General features: G+C 41.9%; 2 protein-coding genes across 31 annotated transcripts in view; both read left to right on the top strand.

Moving 5' to 3' along the window:
- The window catches only part of LOC135497774 (calcium-activated chloride channel regulator 1-like), a 30087-nt gene extending 23833 nt beyond the window's left edge, over positions 1 to 6254 (top strand). For both annotated transcript variants that reach the window (XM_064787659.1, XM_064787658.1), the window contains 4 exons: positions 364 to 478; positions 1532 to 1696; positions 2114 to 2332; positions 3365 to 6254. In XM_064787659.1, coding sequence (XP_064643729.1) covers positions 364 to 478; positions 1532 to 1696; positions 2114 to 2332; positions 3365 to 3825 — 960 coding nt within the window. In that variant the 3' untranslated portion in view covers positions 3826 to 6254. The remainder of the gene's footprint in view (positions 1 to 363; positions 479 to 1531; positions 1697 to 2113; positions 2333 to 3364) is intronic.
- Positions 6255 to 8395: 2141 nt separating this feature from the next.
- The window catches only part of LOC135497770 (autotransporter CRAC-like), a 49708-nt gene continuing 38407 nt past the window's right edge, over positions 8396 to 19696 (top strand). For 23 of the 29 annotated variants that reach the window (XM_064787653.1, XM_064787642.1, XM_064787640.1 and 20 more), the window contains exons 1-12: positions 8396 to 8462; positions 8871 to 8945; positions 10879 to 11178; positions 11309 to 11424; positions 12868 to 13082; positions 14090 to 14331; positions 15101 to 15679; positions 15917 to 15952; positions 16315 to 16878; positions 18202 to 18228; positions 19014 to 19121; positions 19383 to 19412. In XM_064787653.1, the coding sequence (XP_064643723.1) occupies positions 8879 to 8945; positions 10879 to 11178; positions 11309 to 11424; positions 12868 to 13082; positions 14090 to 14331; positions 15101 to 15679; positions 15917 to 15952; positions 16315 to 16878; positions 18202 to 18228; positions 19014 to 19121; positions 19383 to 19412 (2284 nt within the window). In that variant the 5' untranslated portion in view covers positions 8396 to 8462; positions 8871 to 8878. The remainder of the gene's footprint in view (positions 8463 to 8870; positions 8946 to 10878; positions 11179 to 11308; positions 11425 to 12867; positions 13083 to 14089; positions 14332 to 15100; positions 15680 to 15916; positions 15953 to 16314; positions 16879 to 18201; positions 18229 to 19013; positions 19122 to 19382; positions 19413 to 19696) is intronic. The other 6 variants (XM_064787651.1, XM_064787639.1, XM_064787637.1 and 3 more) reach the window with 5 other exon arrangements.

The raw sequence follows: 19696 nt of genomic DNA, 5'->3' as shown, positions 1-19696 counted from the left end.
TATTTTGTTCAAGGTTGGACATATTTTATTCAAGGTTGAACATATTTGATTCAAGGTTGAACATATCTTATTCAAGGTTGAAAACATTTGATTCAAGGTTGAACATATTTTAGTCTTGAACATATATTTCCTTCTTGAACTTATATTTAACTTCAAGAATAGTAATTCTAAAGTCTTGAATAAATTCCGCTTTGGCTTGCCATACCCGGGGCTCGATCCATTATGGACCAAGGTGCAATAAAGGGAGGACTTTGGGGAAATCTGGATACCTTAGAAATACCGCGGCCAGTTCCTTACGACTAGATAATTTGTATGAAAGCTTTATTCGTCTCAATATGCTTATAAAAATGCATTCCGTCTTAGGTGTCCAGAGGTTACAGCACCGTCATTGGCTTAAATGTTACTGCAGCAATATCAGGTCGTACACGTGCCGGGCGGTTGCAAACAGTTCATGTGGGTCTACAAGACAAGGGCTTTGGTAAGTACTGCAAAGAGATGAAAATGTGTTAGACTAACATACAGGTTTATGTAAAATTTTCGAACTTTCGTTTACCAAAATGATTCCGTCATCAGCTGATGCGTTATTAGGCCCACAAGTCTGGCACAACCCTAGAGCCGTTTTATTCATATGCCTGTGAGCTGAAATGCCAGCTTTTCCTCTGAAACATTGCTTGCAAGATCCCTTACTGACACAGCCCCGGCAATGACTGAGGTCAGAGCCCCCATTTTCCCTTCCGAAACATGGGTGATATGAATAAAGACAAGTAAATGATTTTACTTCAGTTTTGTACAGAAAGGCCTAGTGTAAATGTACATGGGGTTTTCAGTAAAAGCAATTGCTAGTCTTTATTCATATCACCCAAGGCGGCAAATCCTCTTCAATTTTCTGCACTAGGCCTATACTCCAAAAGTGATCCAAATATGAGTGAGTACAGAGTCGCGATAATTACTTTCGAGGCATGGCCCGCAGAACCTATCGGACTATTGACGACACAATTGGGAGAGAGGACAGAGTCGACATGTTTCTCCACCTATACGTGTATAATTCAAATAATAGCATCCCGCGAAGTTACTATTTATAGCTCACAAGGTCATTTGCATAAGATATTGATGACGTTTTAGTCACGTGACAGTCGGACATCGACACTTATTTCTACGCATTTGAGCTTATTTCAAAGTCAATTATCTTTGACCCTGCATTGTTTGTAGCATGAATGATACCATAGAGTCAGAGAGAGAAATATTCAGAACAACTATGTAGTATTTCCAACACTCGGACATGTGCCAGATTGAATCTAACTGCCCTAGTTAGAAAGCCTGAATCCATTACGAAACCGCATGTTTGTCCGACATTGCCTGTAATTCAGCGATGGGGAAATAGAGGGCAGCAGCTGCAGTGACGACATCTTCGCGGAATGCTATTACCTACATAGTTTCCTTCAGCTATATTCATTTAGGCAGCGACAGTGCAAAGGTAAGCCTAGTCCTCCTTTAAATGAAACGTCTTATTCCTTGTCTGCAAACCTTTCAGGTATTGACCTTGAAGCCAGTGATGGCGTCTATTCAGTTGAGTTCGGAAGGTCCTTGCTTAATGCCGAGGGTCGCCACAGTGTCACCGTCCTAGTTGATAATCCTGAGAACACGGGGAAGATTGCCAAGTTCAGCAAGGCGTCTAGTGCACCCATCATAGGAACAGGTAGGAAAATGAATGTAAATCTGTTGAAAAAACACCTTGTAATCTGGCACATATATTTTCACATAATTTCACATGAAAATAAACTTGCCCTCGGAGAATTGCAAAGTGCATTAGGGGAATACAATGTAGGTCCCTTTAATCTTGGCTTTTCATACAACGTTGTACGTTGTACATCCTACTGTACATTTCCTTAGGATTAATGTCGCTCTGTACCCCTCATCGCGTTTGGCAAAGAGCAAGAGCCGTCTCTCAGCGTGAATGTTTCACGTGTCATCAAATGACTTCTCCAAGGGTTTAGCATGTAAGTCACAAAGCCTCTCAATTTTCTATAAAAGTACATCATTTTGACCAATTTTCTTTAACACCACACTCACAGATCTTCTTTCAAATAACACAAAATCTTTGAAAAATTCCCAGGATCCGATGAACCTGTGGCCACGTACCAAACAGTTGGGCCAATACAGCGCGTTGCGAGCGCTGGTGAACTGAGAGTCGAGCGCCCATCTTCCCCAACTCTAGTGGATGTCCTACCCCCACCAAGGATAAGAGACCTGCAACTTGTCTTCCTTGATACCGCAAAGGTCGAGGTGACTCTGAACTGGACTGCTGTTGGCGACGACGTCAGCCAAAGTGTCAGTAAGTGTTGTTGTTTGCCCTTTATGTTTACCAAACTGAATGCTAAGTTTACTTTCAGTCGCGAATACAACACTACAAATTACTAAAATGAAAGCAGGATAGTACGGTGGCTGGGAAAGGACATAGATTTTTTTTCTGGGTGGGACGTCTTATTCAATCGGGGGCGGGGGACGATTTTTTATCTCAAGGGGACGACTTAAAAAGACGGGGGACGACTTATTATCGTGGGGGCGACTTATTAAGTCGGGGGAACGACTTACGCCAAAAAAAGGAAATTGTTCAAGAAATGTTATCTTCTTGCATTTTGCCGTCTTTTTTATTTTCTCGGGGAGACGACTTATGGAAACGAGACTGGGCTCATTTAACTTTACCAAACGATTTCGGCGTAATCACCTTACATGTCAGGTATTAGCATGGAGTGTGGCTATTCCGCCAGTCATTTAATTTCGCCAGTCACCAGTCACGAGTCACCAGTCATTTTTTTAGTACGACTCTTTATATCATTTTGTCTCCATCGCGATGGAAATGACTTTTAATTTTTTTTACTCACCATGTATATAGTAATGTACCTCGTATCATGAGTTGAAGGCCCGCGAGGGTTATGAACAACTTCCAGAAATGATGACGACGACGACGACGAGTAAGCCCAGTCTCGTTTGCGTAAGTCGTCACCCCAACTTATACTAAGTCGTCCCCCCAGATAATACAAAAATGCAAGGAAAAATGCAAGGAAAAAAAAATCTTGAATTTTTTTTCTTTGTCCCCCTGACAAAACAAATCGATGTCCAAACCCAGCCACCGTAGGATAGTCCACGGTGATAGAGAGCAATCTTTTAATTTTTTCATCGATGAGCTGGCCGCCGAACTTTATCTTCAGTCAAGTGAATCTTCCTGTCAGGCAAATGTGACGTTACAGAGAGGAATACATGAACATTGCCTGTCTTGTTCGGACGACTGCACTGTTAACATCAGCCTTTGCCTAAACATTGAACGAAATACTGCATTGAATGTCAAACACTGCTTATTTTGCAGACACAACCTATGACCTCCGCATTGGAACCTTCGAAGAGATCAGTGAACGATTTGAGAACTGCTCTCGAATCCACTTGGAAGGAACCCCGAAGAATGCTGGTGAAGAAGAGAAGCATAAAATTAACATGGCAGACTACAACAAGAAAGCTACGTTCTTCTTAGCCATCCGTGCCATAGATGAAGTGGGAAACGAGGGCGATCCTTCAAACATCATCAGCATTTCTATGACTCTTCCAACCAAGTTTTCAAATGGCGATGAAATTGTAACCGAGTCTGAAACCAGTTCCACGAACCTTCCAGACAACATTTCGGATGCTATTGCAACCGAGTCTCCAAATTTGCTGATCGTACCTTTTGGTTTGGCTGCTCTTGAAACCATTCTCATTGTTGTGGTCATTGGCATTGTCTATCACATCAAGAAGAACAAAACATCTCCACCACATCGTATAGAATGTGTCTAGCAATCAACACACAGGTCAGGAAAAAACAGTCTCAAACTCATCGAAAGTTGTTATATGTAGGGTGTTATATGTAGGGCAGGGTTGAGAATTACCTTTTACCTAAAATACGGCTTTCAACGTTGGAGACCTTGCATTAGACATTAAAGATCAAATGCATCCATCCGTGTCATTCCGGATTCAAATGACAATAGATAAGACAGCCGATTCGCATGCGTTTTTATTTGTTATGGTGTATTAGCAAAGAAATGCTATTTCATATTGGTCGATCAGTACTCGTAGGATATAATATATTGGATTGCGTTGATGTTTTCAAGGCTAGCTTTTTCTAAAAATGATGTCTGGAGATTAACAAAAATAAAACATTACAAAGTTACGACTTTTAGGGACACCCGATATAATTATGTTTGTTCCCGCGCATTCTACCTTCGTCGCTTAGGCTTTATCTTTACCGGAAGTTCTGACAGCAAATTTACAGAAAACTTCTCTTATGCCATTCGACGTCGCCATGTAATCAATCCGCGTCACCACCGCATGACGATTGTGACGAGGTCGTGCAAGTGGTAGATTGAATCGGCCAAAATGATTCTCCTCAAAATAATCTTACATTTCGATATTTGTGCTCTCTTTTCTCCATTATATCGTTTTTATATTGTTCTACAGGGCACCCTGATTAAACAAACTTTAGGTCTTAGTAGAAGATGCCGGACGACATACCTGTTAAGAGCCTTGGGCATCCCAAATACATCGGACCTATTACTACAAAGACAATGTAACCTGTTTAGACGCATGGTGCGCGGTGAATCTACTTGCTCAAGCTTTTATCGGACCCTTCTGTCCAGATCTATTTTAACTGGTGCTGCCTGCCCCGGAACGTTGCTGGGGCGTATTCTAAAAGCAGGTGTTTCCCCAGTGGACATTTTATTTAACAGGGGTGGGGAGGAGAGAGCGGGAGAGCCCGCGCCCATGTCTGACGGAGTCGTGGACTCTCTTCGATCTCTCCTCCGCTCCCCTACTTACAATAATGGGGGCACTGAGTTGACCCTGACCAGGCTCTTACTGAAGAGTTTTTAAATTTCATTATATATCTTTTATGTATATGGCGCTGACCAGGCCTTTGCTCAAGTGATTTACTATAGTATGTACTGATAAGTTAAACTACTATACTGTCTTTGAATGTACTTGTATATTTCTTTTCCACAATTATGGGGGTGCAATAAATATTATTATTATTATTATTGTTGAATGAGCTGATAAACAATGTTTGTAGCTGATTTTATCGTTTGAATAACATTTTTCGAAAAAGCTTTTTGAATAGAAGTCAAGAGAAATCGTTTTTGGCGCCAATGGTGGATTTGCACTGGAGTTCAAGTCGATTCTCTTCAAGAATCGATTCGAAGATGCGAGTGTATTCTATGGTCATTTTTTTACTCGGCTTTGCAGCATATTGTAAAGATTGGATAACTTTGACTGTGCCATGGCTGCCTCTTGAGTAGGTGGATGAATTCTGTTATATAATAAGTAACTTTGATTTATATTTACCGATAAGTAATTGTGCGATTGTAAACTCTTGGTGGTCCTAAACGGAACTTGACATTTTCTCAACGAACCCAATCTACTCACACCCACACTTAGCATAAATAATGAAATCTTGATTAGGAGTTTTTTAGTGTTAAAGATAAGGCCGGTGTAATGTTTTTGAGTGTTTCTGTTTTTGAGTGTTTCCCCTCATTGTTTGGGAACGCTAGGAAAAATAGATTGACAAGTTTTTCTGTGTATCCCCCTATTGAAAAGTCGTGGTCTCTCTAGCTGCCTATTGTTTGGAAACACTGACACATGGGGAACAACCACAGATGTTACACCGGGTCTATTTGGCAAGCCGCTCGCCGAACAGGCATCTTCGCTCCAGAATTCAAATATTTGAGCCCGTTAGGACGGGCTCTGTATGAATCTCGACTCTCAGGAGACGTTTTGTAGTCATCCGATCTTAACTGACGGAGGAGTTACATTACAAATATTACACCTCCAAGTCTATTATAGTAGTGATGATGCAGTAACTGTAGTTTTTGTAATTCCTCTTCATGAAACAATTAAAGGTGTATAAATTCCCCTGACAGAGCACGCTCATTAAGTATTATTTATCAAGACATGTACTATGTATATATTAATACTAGAACTGGTAACAGTCTCTTGTGTACCACCGCCTTAACTGCTAGATGGAATCGCCTACTTTTTCGCATGCGCATGTAGATTTTACCCGTGAAGCCATTCAGCTTTGTCTCCAATCCATATTTTCAGCGCGAAATGTGGTTTTGTATGTTTTTTCGTATAAATAACTTGCCAGGTTAACAGGCTAAAGTGGCCAGGCTAAAGGGCGGTGATGCCATCTAAACCCGCCCCCCTCGGAACATGTCCTACTCGTGGTCTTTAAATTTCCAAATAAAAAGGTACATTCATAATGTAAAGTAACATGACTTTTATCGGTTCATTTCATCCGTCATTGTCTCTCCATTCATGACTTATACAATAGGGGTAGGGCTTACGATCAAATGTGACCCGTCCTAGCAAAACCAGGCACATGTCGCGCATAAGATGAGCCTAGATGACACCAGGAGATAATAGAAGAAATTGATGTCGTAAGATTTCGCAAAAGGCAGACAGTTGTGAAATGAACAAACAGTCTGTCTCAACCTGCCAAGCTCAGAGCAACATGCGCCAGGTTTTGCTGGAACGGGTCACAAATGTTATGCCTCAGAAAACAGAGCGGAAAGCCCAGTTCAAGCCAGTGAAGTAAACAACGCACCGCCAGATTCATACCCCGAATTAAACTAGCCCGTCACCCTAACAGTTCTCGCTTCGGATTATTGCATTATGACAATTAATTAGGCACATGGACAAACATTTGCTTGTACTCGGCATTTACCTACCTGCCCCTGTTTTTTTACATGGCCAACTGTACGTTGCCTTTCCCGTGCTATGATAAACAATAGCGTTTTCGTCAAAGTAGACGGCAGAAACACACATGCCCACCGAAAGGAAAAAAAATTTACCGCGAACGTTGTCTTCAAAGAAATACTGTAACCTTCATTCCGGGCCACCACATTACCACCGGCCTGGGTACACTGACTGGTAAGTGTGCTGCCTATAGTCGTAGCTCCGTGCGGAGCACGGGTATTTGCTAGTTACTATTAATATCTTTTAAACAAGCGAAGTCTCCTTTATCCTCGGATTCGGTCAAGTCTTCTTTATCTTAGGATTGAGCCAAGTCTCCTTTATCTTCGGATTAGGCCAAGTCTCCTTTATCCTCGGATTGGGCCAAGTCTCTTTTATCCTTGGATGGGGCCAAGTCTCCTTTAACCGCGGATGGGACAAAGGCTCCTTTATCCTCGGATGGGGCCAAGTCTCCTTTATCCTCGGATGGAGCCAAGTCTCCTTTATCCTCGGATGGGGCCAAGTCTCTTTTATCCTCGGATGGGGCCAAGTCTCCTTTATCCTCGGATGGGGCCAAGTCTCCTTTATCCTCGGATGGAGCCAAGTCTCTTTTATCCTCGGATGGGGCCAAGTCTCCTTTATCCTCGGATTGAGCCAAGTCTCCTTTATCTTCGGATTGGGTCAAGTCTCTTTTATCCTTGGATTGGGCCAAGTCTCCTTTAACCGCGGATGGGACAAAGGCTCCTTTATCCTCGGATGGAGCCAAGTATCCTTTATCCTCAGATGGAGCCAAGCCTCCTTCATCCTCGGATGGGGCCAAGTCTTAGTTATCCTCGGATGGGGCCAAGTCTTATTTATCCTCGGATGGGGCCAAGTCTCCTTTATCCTTGGATGGGGCCAAGTCTCCTTTAACCTTGGATGGTTCCTAACCATAACCGCTGAAGTCAAACCGAGGTTTTTTTCGCATCGTGCATTACACTATAAAGTGCGGTTCGTTCCTAATTGAGGTATTTTTTATTATCAAGCCCCAAAAGAACAGAACTTGATTTTTGTCCAAAAGAATGATTCCATCGCCGAGGGGAATCGCCGCGGTTTGCCGTTGCCGCGAATTGTCCAATGAGAGAAAACGAACACCGGAAGCAAACAGCCTCAAAACAAAACCGCTTATCAAAGGGACACTATAGGCAGCAGCTAGGCAGGCAAGAAAAAGTTACAAAAAGTCGCCAATAGGGGTCTCTCACATCTCACATTAGTCGTAATGATTCACGTTTGTACGAAGGATATATTGAGTGTTAAGTCTGACATGACCATGGGCCCTTTACTGTGTATACTGGTCATTCGAAGATGGTTAAATTAACTCCTCTCCTCCTGCCTATAGTCCTCCTTTAAGTGGAATTAGTCCTTAACACAACACGTTCGCAAAATAATTGAACAGCTTAGGAAAACTGTCAATATCAATCAATTATCGTGCAATCAATGTCACTGGCTGTTGACATCTTCATTAAACATCCAATTGTCAGAAACACATGTTCAAACACAATTAGTTAAAGCTTTATGCTTCATGGAAAACAATAAATTCCTAGGCTCGAAAAGGAAACGTCAAATGACAAATATCACCATCTGCCTGGTATTAATTATATCACTTGCTGGTAGCGTTTCCGTCATTGCCCTGCAATATTTACAGCTGGTCTGATCGTCACCGCACCAAGGTAAGATTTATTTATCACGCCATGCAAAGACCATGTCCGTTTATGTATAATGGACTTACTCCACGGAGGGAGGTTTTGGCAAAAGGACGCAGCAATTTGCAGCCTGCAGAATATTTTGTATTTAGAATTTCGACGAAACGACAAATTACCGTATATCAATCAGTCCGTATTTTTACTCCTTCAAGAATTCGCTTCAATAATTTAGCATATTGCTGTCACCTCTAAGCTTTGTGAGCAAATGCCATTAAGATTCCCTAAAATGAGTGAGACGACCGCAAAGGAAACTCTACCACACAAATGTGTCCATGCTCTGATATATGGTTTCCCTGTATATGCGTATATATGTATGTAGGGTGTTGCGATAAGGAGGTTTTTCCAAACCGTGATAGTGATTGTTTTGCGATGCAGGATTCAAGATGGTGAATGTGATGCTCGTCCTCACTGTTGCCGTTCTCGGGATGATGAGATGTGCAGCATCATACGGTACGTATATGCCGACAGCCTCTTTTATTCCCTACATTTGTACTGTTGTGCATAAAGTATCGATGCATGCACGCTGCTTTAAACTCTCTCAACAATTGAACTGCCAATAATAAACTTACCAACCAACGTTTGCCCCACGGTGCCGTCGGCGGAACATAAGGTCAAGATGTATCTGAAGTCGTTTATTCTAAAATAACATCTAGATTGATAATGAACCGCAGTTTAAAGTGTAAATGCACTATGCGCCTACGGGGCCACGTTTTGAATTCAGCGGTTATGGTTCGGCAACCATTACCGCTTGGGTTGGTGCAAAATATGGAAGAAGTCAAAAAGCATTTAAAACCACATAATTCGTTATAGAATTTGAGATGTTTTAGAATAGAAATTCATACCGAACTGGAGGTGTGTTGGCTCACCAAAACCGCGAAGGTAGAGCTGAAATGGAGACCGAAACCGAGACGTAAAATCTACCTTGTTACGTGACTACCAACATAGACTGCCATTTTTGATCCACCACTCCACGATTCATAGATTAGATCACGGGTGCGCGTGGATGTCAAAATCATAGCGATCGATCAGCCACAATAACTTGATACACACAATCGGGAAACAATAAACACATCACTTGTCTCATGTCCATGATTAAAGGCGGGTTGTCCTAGAGTTTTGTGGGTAATGAGCGGTCACCATAGATTTGTCGCTTCAGATATCATCACGCACCTGTAAATGTGCAAAACCCGGGACATTACGTTTTAATGGCAGTCAGTACGGGCAAAGACAATATCATTCATTCGGCTTGGATACTGCGCTTGCCACGTTTGCAATATTCCTACCGGCTGCTGCAGCATAGATCGACGTCAGGGCTCATTTTGCGTAACAAAAGAAGCAACCGTTTTTGTATAATAATAATAATAATAATACGAGTCTTATATAGCGCAGTATCCAACCATTAACTGGCCGCTCAAAGCGCTTGATAGGCCTCTTTAAAAAGCAAATGTTTAAGTTGTCCCTTGAAAGATAACAGAGAGCTGCAGTTCCTAACAGTTGAAGGAAGTTTGTTCCACAGCTGAGGGGCTCCAATTGAAAATGCTCTACCACCGACTGACATGACATTGGCCTTTGGGATAGACAGAAGAACGGCCGATGAAGAGCGCAGAGTTCGAGAAACGGTATGAACGGAGAGAAGTTCTGAAAGGTATTGGGGAGCAAGTTGGTGAAAACACTTGTAAGTTAGAAGGAGAACCTTGTACTTGATGCGCTGTTGCACAGGAAGCCAATGTAGAGACCTGAGTACTGGGGAAATGGAAGATCGTTTCTTGGTCTTGGTAATTAGGCGAGCGGCAGAGTTTTGTAACTTCTGTAGGGGTATAATTGTTGAATTGGGACAACCAAGGAAAAGGGAATTACAGAAATCCAGGCGAGATATTACAAGAGCCTGGACATATAACCTGGTGGTATTTGGAGTTAGATATTTTCTGATTTTCCCGATGTTACGAATGTGAAAATTGGTGGCCCGTACACAGGTGTTAATGTGTTCTTTGAAATTGAAATCACGGTCCAAGATCACACCCAAATCTCTTGCAGAAACAGAAGAATATACATTTTCATCAATGTATTGTATCATTATTCACCGTGATCCTCCAACTGTGTTCGAGAGGATTCTTTTACCACGAAGGCATTTGCGAGGCTTCTGTGGGCATGAAAGCGCCGAGTATTTTACTTGACGTGTGTCTTGAAACTTAATCCTTCGTATACTTAGTTTCAGTCAAGAAGATACATGCATTACGTCTTCTCAATAACAACGTTCTTGAACCAATTTTGGCGAGATTTCAGTCCCTAAGGGTTGTATTCAGTCTCCTCAACTCGTCCGTTAACCTTCTTGGGCGTAGTTTCATTCCGTCTCCTCACATAAACTCGTTCATGCAACTTCCAGAATTTGCCCCGAGCAGCGGCTGCATGGTTCTGTACAAGAACGAACACGCCCATGGAGCTAGCTGGGTGCAGAAGAGTAACGGTGATTGGTACACGTGGACCTCTGCCGAATGCCGGGATTGGTGCGCAAGCAATGCAGACTGTCTAGCGGTCGATTTCGTCGGCCAGGAAAAGACGTGTCTCGTGCACAAACAGAAGTTCACTCGCATTCCAGTCACGAGCGCGTCGACTGGCAAAACCGAACCCGAGACTGTGTCCCAGTACGCAAAGGAGTGTGGCAATACGGGAGGATATGTCGCTGGTGAGTACCCTTATCTTTCATTGATGTTCTTCACTGTATTAAAAGAAAAATAATACTACCTTCCCCTGCAATGCCTTTCTTCTGGTTACCTGCAAGAGTAAGAGTGACAACTGATGTTGCGTACTTTCAGGCCCCGAGAAGACCCGAGTTCTGTTCCTGGACTTGATCCTCACACTGGATGCCTCCTCAGCGACCGGATCATCTGGCTTCGTCAAGGCACAGCAATTCATCATCATGCTCCTTCAGGTAAATACAAGTAGTCCACTTACTCGCGGTCCGTATTCTAAGCTTAAAACTCTTTTTCGCAATTTTGTTAATTCATAACCTCTCACGTTGACTACTTTTGCTCAAATCATGAATTCCCCAAATTGCCGAGCACCTTATCAGGCCTTCCAGTGTGCCGTGCTTGCCTGTCCTGGGAAAGGCAAATTCATTTAATCAAGTTAGAAAAACTGGGTTGCTGGGTTTTTCAACGAAATATTGTTGCATGTGTTTATCAGGTGATAAGATTCTTCAAGCATGATATGCCTCAAAAAACAGAAAAGTGTCCTGCTGATTTGTCCTTCGGAAAGAGGACACATTGTACCCACTGGTTAATAACCTCAAAATTTAGAGCATCTGATTATTGTCCATGTTACCAGATGGACACAGTTGATATTTCTGAAAATTAATCAACGAACGTACATTTTGGATGGTTTTCTTGTGAGGCAGCCATTCTCCTAGGTCTCAAGCCATGGGAGAATGGCTGTGTCATTCTGATATAGACGATATGTCATATAGTCATATAGACGATATGTCACCATATGCAGTCTGCTCAGTAAGATGAAAGGCCTATGCGATGCTTGGAAATCTGAGGAATTCATTATCCAGGGCGCTGTCTAAAGGAAAAACGGTCTGGCAGCTTTGAGTAATCAACCCAGCCCATCCATTTACCTGTTTTAATGAAAGTTCGACCAACTCGATAAGTCATGATTAAACGATATTCTTCAAATCCGACTATTTGTACCACGAGCGTATTGGCCAAACCAAATAAAATCTCCTAATAATGCATCCGCGAGTTTAATTGTTGGTTTTCACTATATGAAATCATCTAACCACTCCTTAAAGGACCATTGGCACTATCAAGGGCAATATTACCCCGCTGTCGGCTGCCCAGTCACCTCCTATTCTACATAAGTAGTTTCCATCAACAAATTGCACAAAAAAGGAAAAATTCAAAATATGACTGAATAGCATTCCGCGACGTTACTATTTATAGCTCACAAGGTCATTTGAATAAGATATTGATGACGTTTTAGTCACGTGACAGTCAGACATCGACACTTATTTCTACGCATTTGAGCTTATTTCAAAGTCAATTATCTTTGACCCTGCATTGTTTTTAGCATGAATGATACCATAGAGTCAGAGAGAGAAATATTCAGAACAATTATGTAGTATTTCCAACACTCGGACATGTGCCAGATTGAATCTAACTGCCCTAGTTAGAAAGCCTAAATCCATTACGAAACCGCATGTTTGTCCGACATTGCCTGTAATTCAGCGATGGGGAAATAGAGGGCAGCAGCTGCAGTGACGTTAATTATTCTACTATGAAATAGGAAAACGATTTCACACACTTTGTACGAATAATATTGTATACGAACCTCTATTTCTGATGATCTATTCAACTTCTCTATCGTTCTACAGACATACAAGCTTGGCGGTGAGAGTCTCCGACTGAAGGTGGTTTACTCCCGAGGCGCAAGTATCCAGGTCTTTACCTTCGACCGCGATGCGGAGACCCAGGCCTACATCTCAGAGATACAAGGCTGCTCATATTCCGGGGCGAACCTCAACATTGATCTGATCTTCCAAAGGATTAACTCGTTCTACCTTAGCTTCCAACGATCTGGTGCCGGAAGGTATGGTTTGACAAGTCTCGCGAAACGCTTTGACAAGTCTTGCTAAACGCTTTGACAATAGTGATGGGTTCCCCTGAATCATTGCTCAAATGTTAAAAAGTACTCATTGCGATAAATTGTCATGAATGTTATCATCGCTATTTTCGGAGCCCTAATTGATAGAATTGACATGAGCGGTAGCATTATTACGCATGTATGAACCTCAAATATAGAAAACAGGGCTGGTTTCAAAAATAACAAAAGCTTGTTCCTGGCAATTATTGAAGGACAGTTGTTAGCAACTCTATTTTAAATGAGAATTAATTATGCATGCGCAACCATGTCTTTCCTCTTTCTTGAATTATTAATCCTAATTTCAAAATACACTGATGACATCTGGCAATATTTTCATTGAATAGCATTCCGCGACGTTACTATTTATAGCTCACAAGGTCATTTGAATAAGATATTGATGACGTTTTAGTCACGTGACAGTCGGACATCGACACTTATTTCTACGCATTTGAGCTTATTTCAAAGTCAGTTATCTTTGACCCTGCATTGTTTTTAGCATGAATGATACCATAGAGTCAGAGAGAGAAATATTCAGAACAATTATGTAGTATTTCCAACACTCGGACATGTGCCAGATTGAATCTAACTGCCCTGGTTAGAAAGCTTGAATCCATTACGAAACCGCATGTTTGTCCGACATTGCCTGTAATTCAGCGATGGAGAAATAGAGGGCAGCAGCTGCAGTGACGTCATCTTCGCGGAATGCCATTGCCAGTAAAAAATGCTATAGAAACTAAGACTAGTGATTTTTATATGAATGGACCATTTTTAAATTTTTTTTTAGTGCCGAAAAACAGTACGACAAAATCCTGACAGTTACTCCATCTTCAATGAATTGATAAGATAGAATTTATAGATACGCTTATTTCGATAATGAATATTTTCAACGGCAGATGGTAATTACTCGGAAGGAATGGTGTCACCATAATGTCAGTATATATTGTTTTCGCCAGGTGTTTCTTCCTAATGGGCGGCTTTAGTGTTGGGAGCGACTTGGAGATACAGACGAAGATCGCCCTCTATATGCAGACCATCAGTATTAACTTCCGATTCTACTATTTCGCGATTGGCTCTCAGACGAGCCTAACTTTCTGGCGGGATCTGGTGGATGAGGCCTATATCATCCAGCTTGGATCATTCGTCGGCATCACTTCGAGCTGGTTCCAGCAAAATATGAACACATTCACAGTTTATGGTAAGTCCGTTTTCTACTTGTGAATATTTATCTTGTTGTAGGCCTATTCATGATCTGTTTTAGAGATAGGAGAAGTGTTAGACATGTTCATGACCTACATCATGTCAAGAACGCATGCAAACAAGACTTGATAAAGACTAGTTTCTTTTTAATTTTTGATGCCAGGTGCGGTATTTTGTAATGTGTCTCCAAGACATCATCAATGAGGAACCGGCGTTAAGATAAATGCCAGTGGCGGCGCCACAATCGATCGTACCTTCTGACGCCATGACGCCATTTTCTGGTCTGTTGACGTCGCATGAGGTCAATCACGGGAAACCATTGCGTACATTTTTGCACAGGATTTCAACAACAGAAAACGTGCCCAATAACTGGCATCGCGCATATTTTCCGCAAAATTATCTTCAGAAACTGATAGCTCAATAGATTTAAAACAGGAAGATGCAAACGTCGCCAAAATCGGTCGAAAATAAGCGATCGTTTTCGGGCTCAGAAATAACATGATAATGCATTGGAAATGGAGAGTTTTGGTATGATCGATTGCAGCGCCACGCGGCGAATAAATCGCGCCGGTTCCTCATTACCAATGTTTTTGACAAAAGAAGGTGTATTTCAGAAATCTAACCAGAACCCAAATATATTCTCCCTGTGTCGCGATTGGTCACATTACTAAGCAGCAATGTCTTTATTTTCCTGCCGTTAGAAAATAATTGTTAACTGTTTGATAGATTTTACAATGCAGCTTTAGCATGCGTGTTTCCCTTTTTAGGTCTAAGGAGAAACACTAAGAAGGTGAATCTCCAACTCGTGCTGACCCTTGATGGCTCTGGAGCCACCGGGAAAGATGGCTACTACAAGACCTTATACATGATATTGACCCTTCTACGGACGTACACACTGGGCAATGGCAACCTCCAACTCTACGTTTGCGTCCATCGAAGCAATCAGGTCAGCGTCGTCCGGTTCACGTCAGAATCAGATCTCAGTTCCAACCTCGCCATTCTTTCCACTTCCGTCAGTTACCCAAGCGCCCCAAGCAACACCATCATTCTCCTGCAGAAGGTCCAATGGGTGGTCGAGACTTATTTTGCTACCACTCGGCCTAGGACGGTGTGGCTGTGCGGCGGGATGGCAGTGTCAAACCAAGAGCAAGTGAACCTCATCCTCTACCAGTTACAAGTGAGGCTGAAGGTTTATTTCTACTACTACGTCATGGGCGTCCAAACAGACACGACTTACTGGAGACAGGCACTAGGGAATACCTTCGTCAAGACGGACTTTGGCGTCACCTCCACGTTCGTGGATCGCATCATTACTACTGTCACTCAGACAGTCACCAATCTTTCAGGTAAAGACCACCTTCTATGCACCATGTTTTTGGAGCCCAGCATCTTTACTCATTTGCATCACCAGCCAGACAAATCAACATTGACTGAGGGCGAAGAAGCTGTTTAAACCTTCTCAACGAATCAACTCGTCAAAGAAATCTTAAATTTTCGACTTTACTATTACTATATAACCATACATCATACCGTTCCTTTGGATCGTTTTGATAACACGCGATCCCATCATTATTTCATTCCAGGACCAACCGTGACATCGGTCATCAGCAGTGTTAGTGGTAGGTACAGTATTCATCCAAAAATATAACAGGTCTCGTCATTTTTTTGATCACTTGGCCAGCAGACATTGTCAGAGGAGCAAGGGCATTAAGCTTTTGTTCCCCACGGTTTGACATGCTGTTTATAATTACTAGTATGTAATAAACTCATCGTTAAAGACCCAGGTTCAAATTGGTAACACAACGCTCTAGATCTCTCCCAGTATTTGTTCTAATTTATTTTAGGCCAGCATGCACTTACCTCTGTTCTAGTCCACTGAGTAAACTGATCCCTTTCTGAAGTCCATTCCTTGTCTCGGGTAAAACTTATACTTCGGTACCAAGTAATGACTCACTCAGGTAGCCTTCTCTCACCCACAAAGGTTCATCATCGGGAGGTTCGTCTTCTGGAGGTTCATCATCGGGAGGTTCGTCATCAGGAGGTTCGTCTTCAGGCGGTTCATCATCGGGAGGTTCGTCTTCAGGCGGTTCATCATCGGGAGGTTCATCATCGGGAGGTTCATCATCGGGAGGTTCGTCTTCAGGCGGTTCATCATCGGGAGGTTCGTCTTCTGGAGGTTCATCATCGGGAGGTTCGTCTTCAGGCGGTTCATCATCGGGAGGTTCATCATCGGGAGGTTCATCATCGGGAGGTTCGTCTTCAGGCGGTTCATCATCGGGAGGTTCGTCTTCAGGCGGTTCATCATCGGGAGGTTCGTCTTCAGGAGGTTCATCATCGGGAGGTTGGTCATCAGGAGGTTCATCATCGGGAGGTTCGTCTTCAGGAGGTTCATCATCGGGAGGTTCGTCTTCAGGCGGTTCATCATCAGGAGGTTCGTCTTCAGGAGGTTCATCATCGGGAGGTTCGTCTTCAGGCGGTTCATCATCGGGAGGTTCTTCATCCGGATCCATTCAGAGGGTGAACATTAAGAATGGGCCAAATACACGTAAGAATGATTTTTTATTGAAGACCGAGAAATAAGATATCATAAAAGACATAAGATTTCATTAGTTTGCAGAATTCGTGATTCGAGGTATAAATTTCAGAAACTTGACAGGTCATTTTCGATATGCAAGGGGATATGAAATTTCGAGGAAAACACGTCTGACACCGATGTTTTATATTACATTTTGTACAATGTACGTAATGGTATTCGTTTTTGTAATTTTGACCGCGCCACCTAGACTTACGTTTTGATCAAGCAGTGGTAGTCTGGTGCGGTGGACACAAATGACTCAGATGATGAATGATTAAGGTGCAACGCAACAGCTTGTTCGCAATTTTGGGCCAAAATTTGTCAATGAGGCGACGCTACCATTTGCTTTTCAAAACGTTTTTTCTATTGGACCCCATCTCGCTCCTCGAACTAGATGTCTAATTTGGGGTATGTGCTTTTCATATGTTTTTTTACTTGGTCTGTACCATTCAGAAACAAGAAGTACAAAATATTATCACCGCTTATAGATTTCGAGTAAAATTATCCTAAATGTGAAAAAAAGGAATTTCAGAAAAATTGTGCTAGTTTCAATTCGAAATGTGAGCATACAGGTGAAATACTTTCAAATTAGTTCATTTAACTTTTGAATTGATCGCAAAAAAGATACACGCCAGAATTGTTTTTCGATTTCAGTCCAAATAAAATACCCACGTCTAAAAATATGTTTCCCATAATTGATGGATGACGTGGTTCCCTCCAACCTTATACATATTCGTTAATATTTATAAGGTAAATCTGAATTGTTGCATGGATAATTCCAAATTCTGGTGACCACTTATTAAATCAGCCAATCAACACCTCGGATCTCCTGAATTATGCCCCGGCATAAAGCTGAATTAGGCCCTGCCATAAAGCTGAATTAGGCCCCGCCATAAAGCTGAAGTATGCATCGCCATAATTAGACCAATTAGAACTGGACATTTCCTTTTGTTAAAGGTATGACATACGTCGCAAAATCAAACTTCTGGGGTCCACAATTCACGGCTACGGAATAAACAAACATCACGATTTAAATTATGGTGGGGCATAATTCAGGAGATCCGAGGTACTGATTGGTTGATTTATCCCATGCAGTAATTCAGATTATGCCCACCCTTAATTTTTTAATTTTGTCCACTTCCGCCAGCCAGATTGGCGAGGATGACAGCTTACGACTAGCTAGAGCGTATCCTGCAGTCATTTGTGCTCTCGCCGGTCATCCATTTTGAACGTGATGATAACGTGTCATCAACATGTCACGTATCACCATCCATATCATACTTACTCTTCCAGTTATCATCAATGGACACCAGATTACTGGTAAGTCAATGAAATCGTTCTTTCATGTGACCATCTATGTCGAGAAACACTGCAGATCAGATCATGCCCCTGAATACTCCTGCGAGGCCTTTGAAACAGCACAGATTTTGCATTCGGCTACACATTCGCATTGATAGGTAAGCACGGTAACCAAGCCATAACAAAGGTAGACTTTCACAATGCGCATACTTAACCGGATGCAAAATCTTGAAAGTTTGGTTCGACTTTTGCCGACCGTGGTGTTGTTTCAAATTGGCCTCTAAGGGATAGAAGCAAAGTGCGAGCAGAACATTTCAATAAAGTCCTTAAATCCCGGCAATAGTCTTTGGTGTGGCCAAAAGTCAGGCAATAAACACATTGATAAATGTTTTCGTCTTGATCAAACCAGATACCATGTTGAAAGTACTTCTTAGTATCATCAAGTTTTACAGTTTTGGCGTCCTGTTCTTGACCAAGGGTTTTGTTGAATGAAATCTTTGGATGCAACGAGACGAGTGAAGTGGCAAAGCTCAGTCGCAGGCTTTGTAGCGTCAATTTTGATATTAACCAACACCCTGACTGTAAACTTGAAACTATACGAACCATTTCAATATTTTCGAATTACTGAAGGAATCACGATTTTATTTTGACTGAATATACTGTGACTCCAATCAAGAAATATTTGCTCTTATTTGCAAAATCCGCAAAAACGAAATGTCCCCAGAAATTTATGACAGTACATGTTTGTTTCAACCCGAGTTCCAATATAACTATTTCCTTTTTAAGTTCAAAATAATTTTTTTCAGTTCAGTTCATTGTCCACGGAGGATATCTGTACGTGTCTAAGAATATCAATCCAGAGGGAAGTTGTCCGCTTGGTACAATGGATGCGTCAACGCAGGGCTGGTGCCAAGGTGAGCAGATCGAACGATTCTTCTCCCGCATTTAGCGAAGGCAAGCAACAAATTGTGTCATCACAGGTTTGCGCTGATTTTTGATAGTGTGCATCAATGTATGACAAGCTAAATATGACGTTCGAGTAAGCGCTTTTTGAAATTGATCATTTTCAGGGAAAAGGGTACTGATATTTTTTTATTAGTTTTGTTATGCATATCACAATTTGTAGAGGCATTTGATGATGAATAACAAGCGATTCGGCTCGTTCTCTTTTGCAGTCACTAGTCTCCAGAGCTTCCAAAGTTGGAGTAAGTATACAATTTAGAGAATTTGGTAGAAAAGAATATCGTATGCTATATATACAATGTACAATCAACATATATTTTGTGACTTTGGACATACATGTATCGTATAGCAAGCTATTCGCCTATATATATATAGTCAATTTCATGATCTAACAGAGAAACACACACACATTAGCCTACTTCATGAGAAATTTGTAGAATTTCTGTTGAACCGGTTTTTTACCACACAGGCGAATATTTTCAGCCGGTTTTGGTCGTTTTAGGTTAACAGTCAATTCATTGACACA

This window comes from Lineus longissimus, chromosome 13 (genome assembly GCF_910592395.1).
Source record: "Lineus longissimus chromosome 13, tnLinLong1.2, whole genome shotgun sequence".
Lineage (NCBI taxonomy): Eukaryota > Metazoa > Nemertea > Pilidiophora > Heteronemertea > Lineidae > Lineus > Lineus longissimus.
Note: the sequence above shows the minus strand (reverse complement) of the source record. Positions and strands in the feature narration are given on the sequence as shown.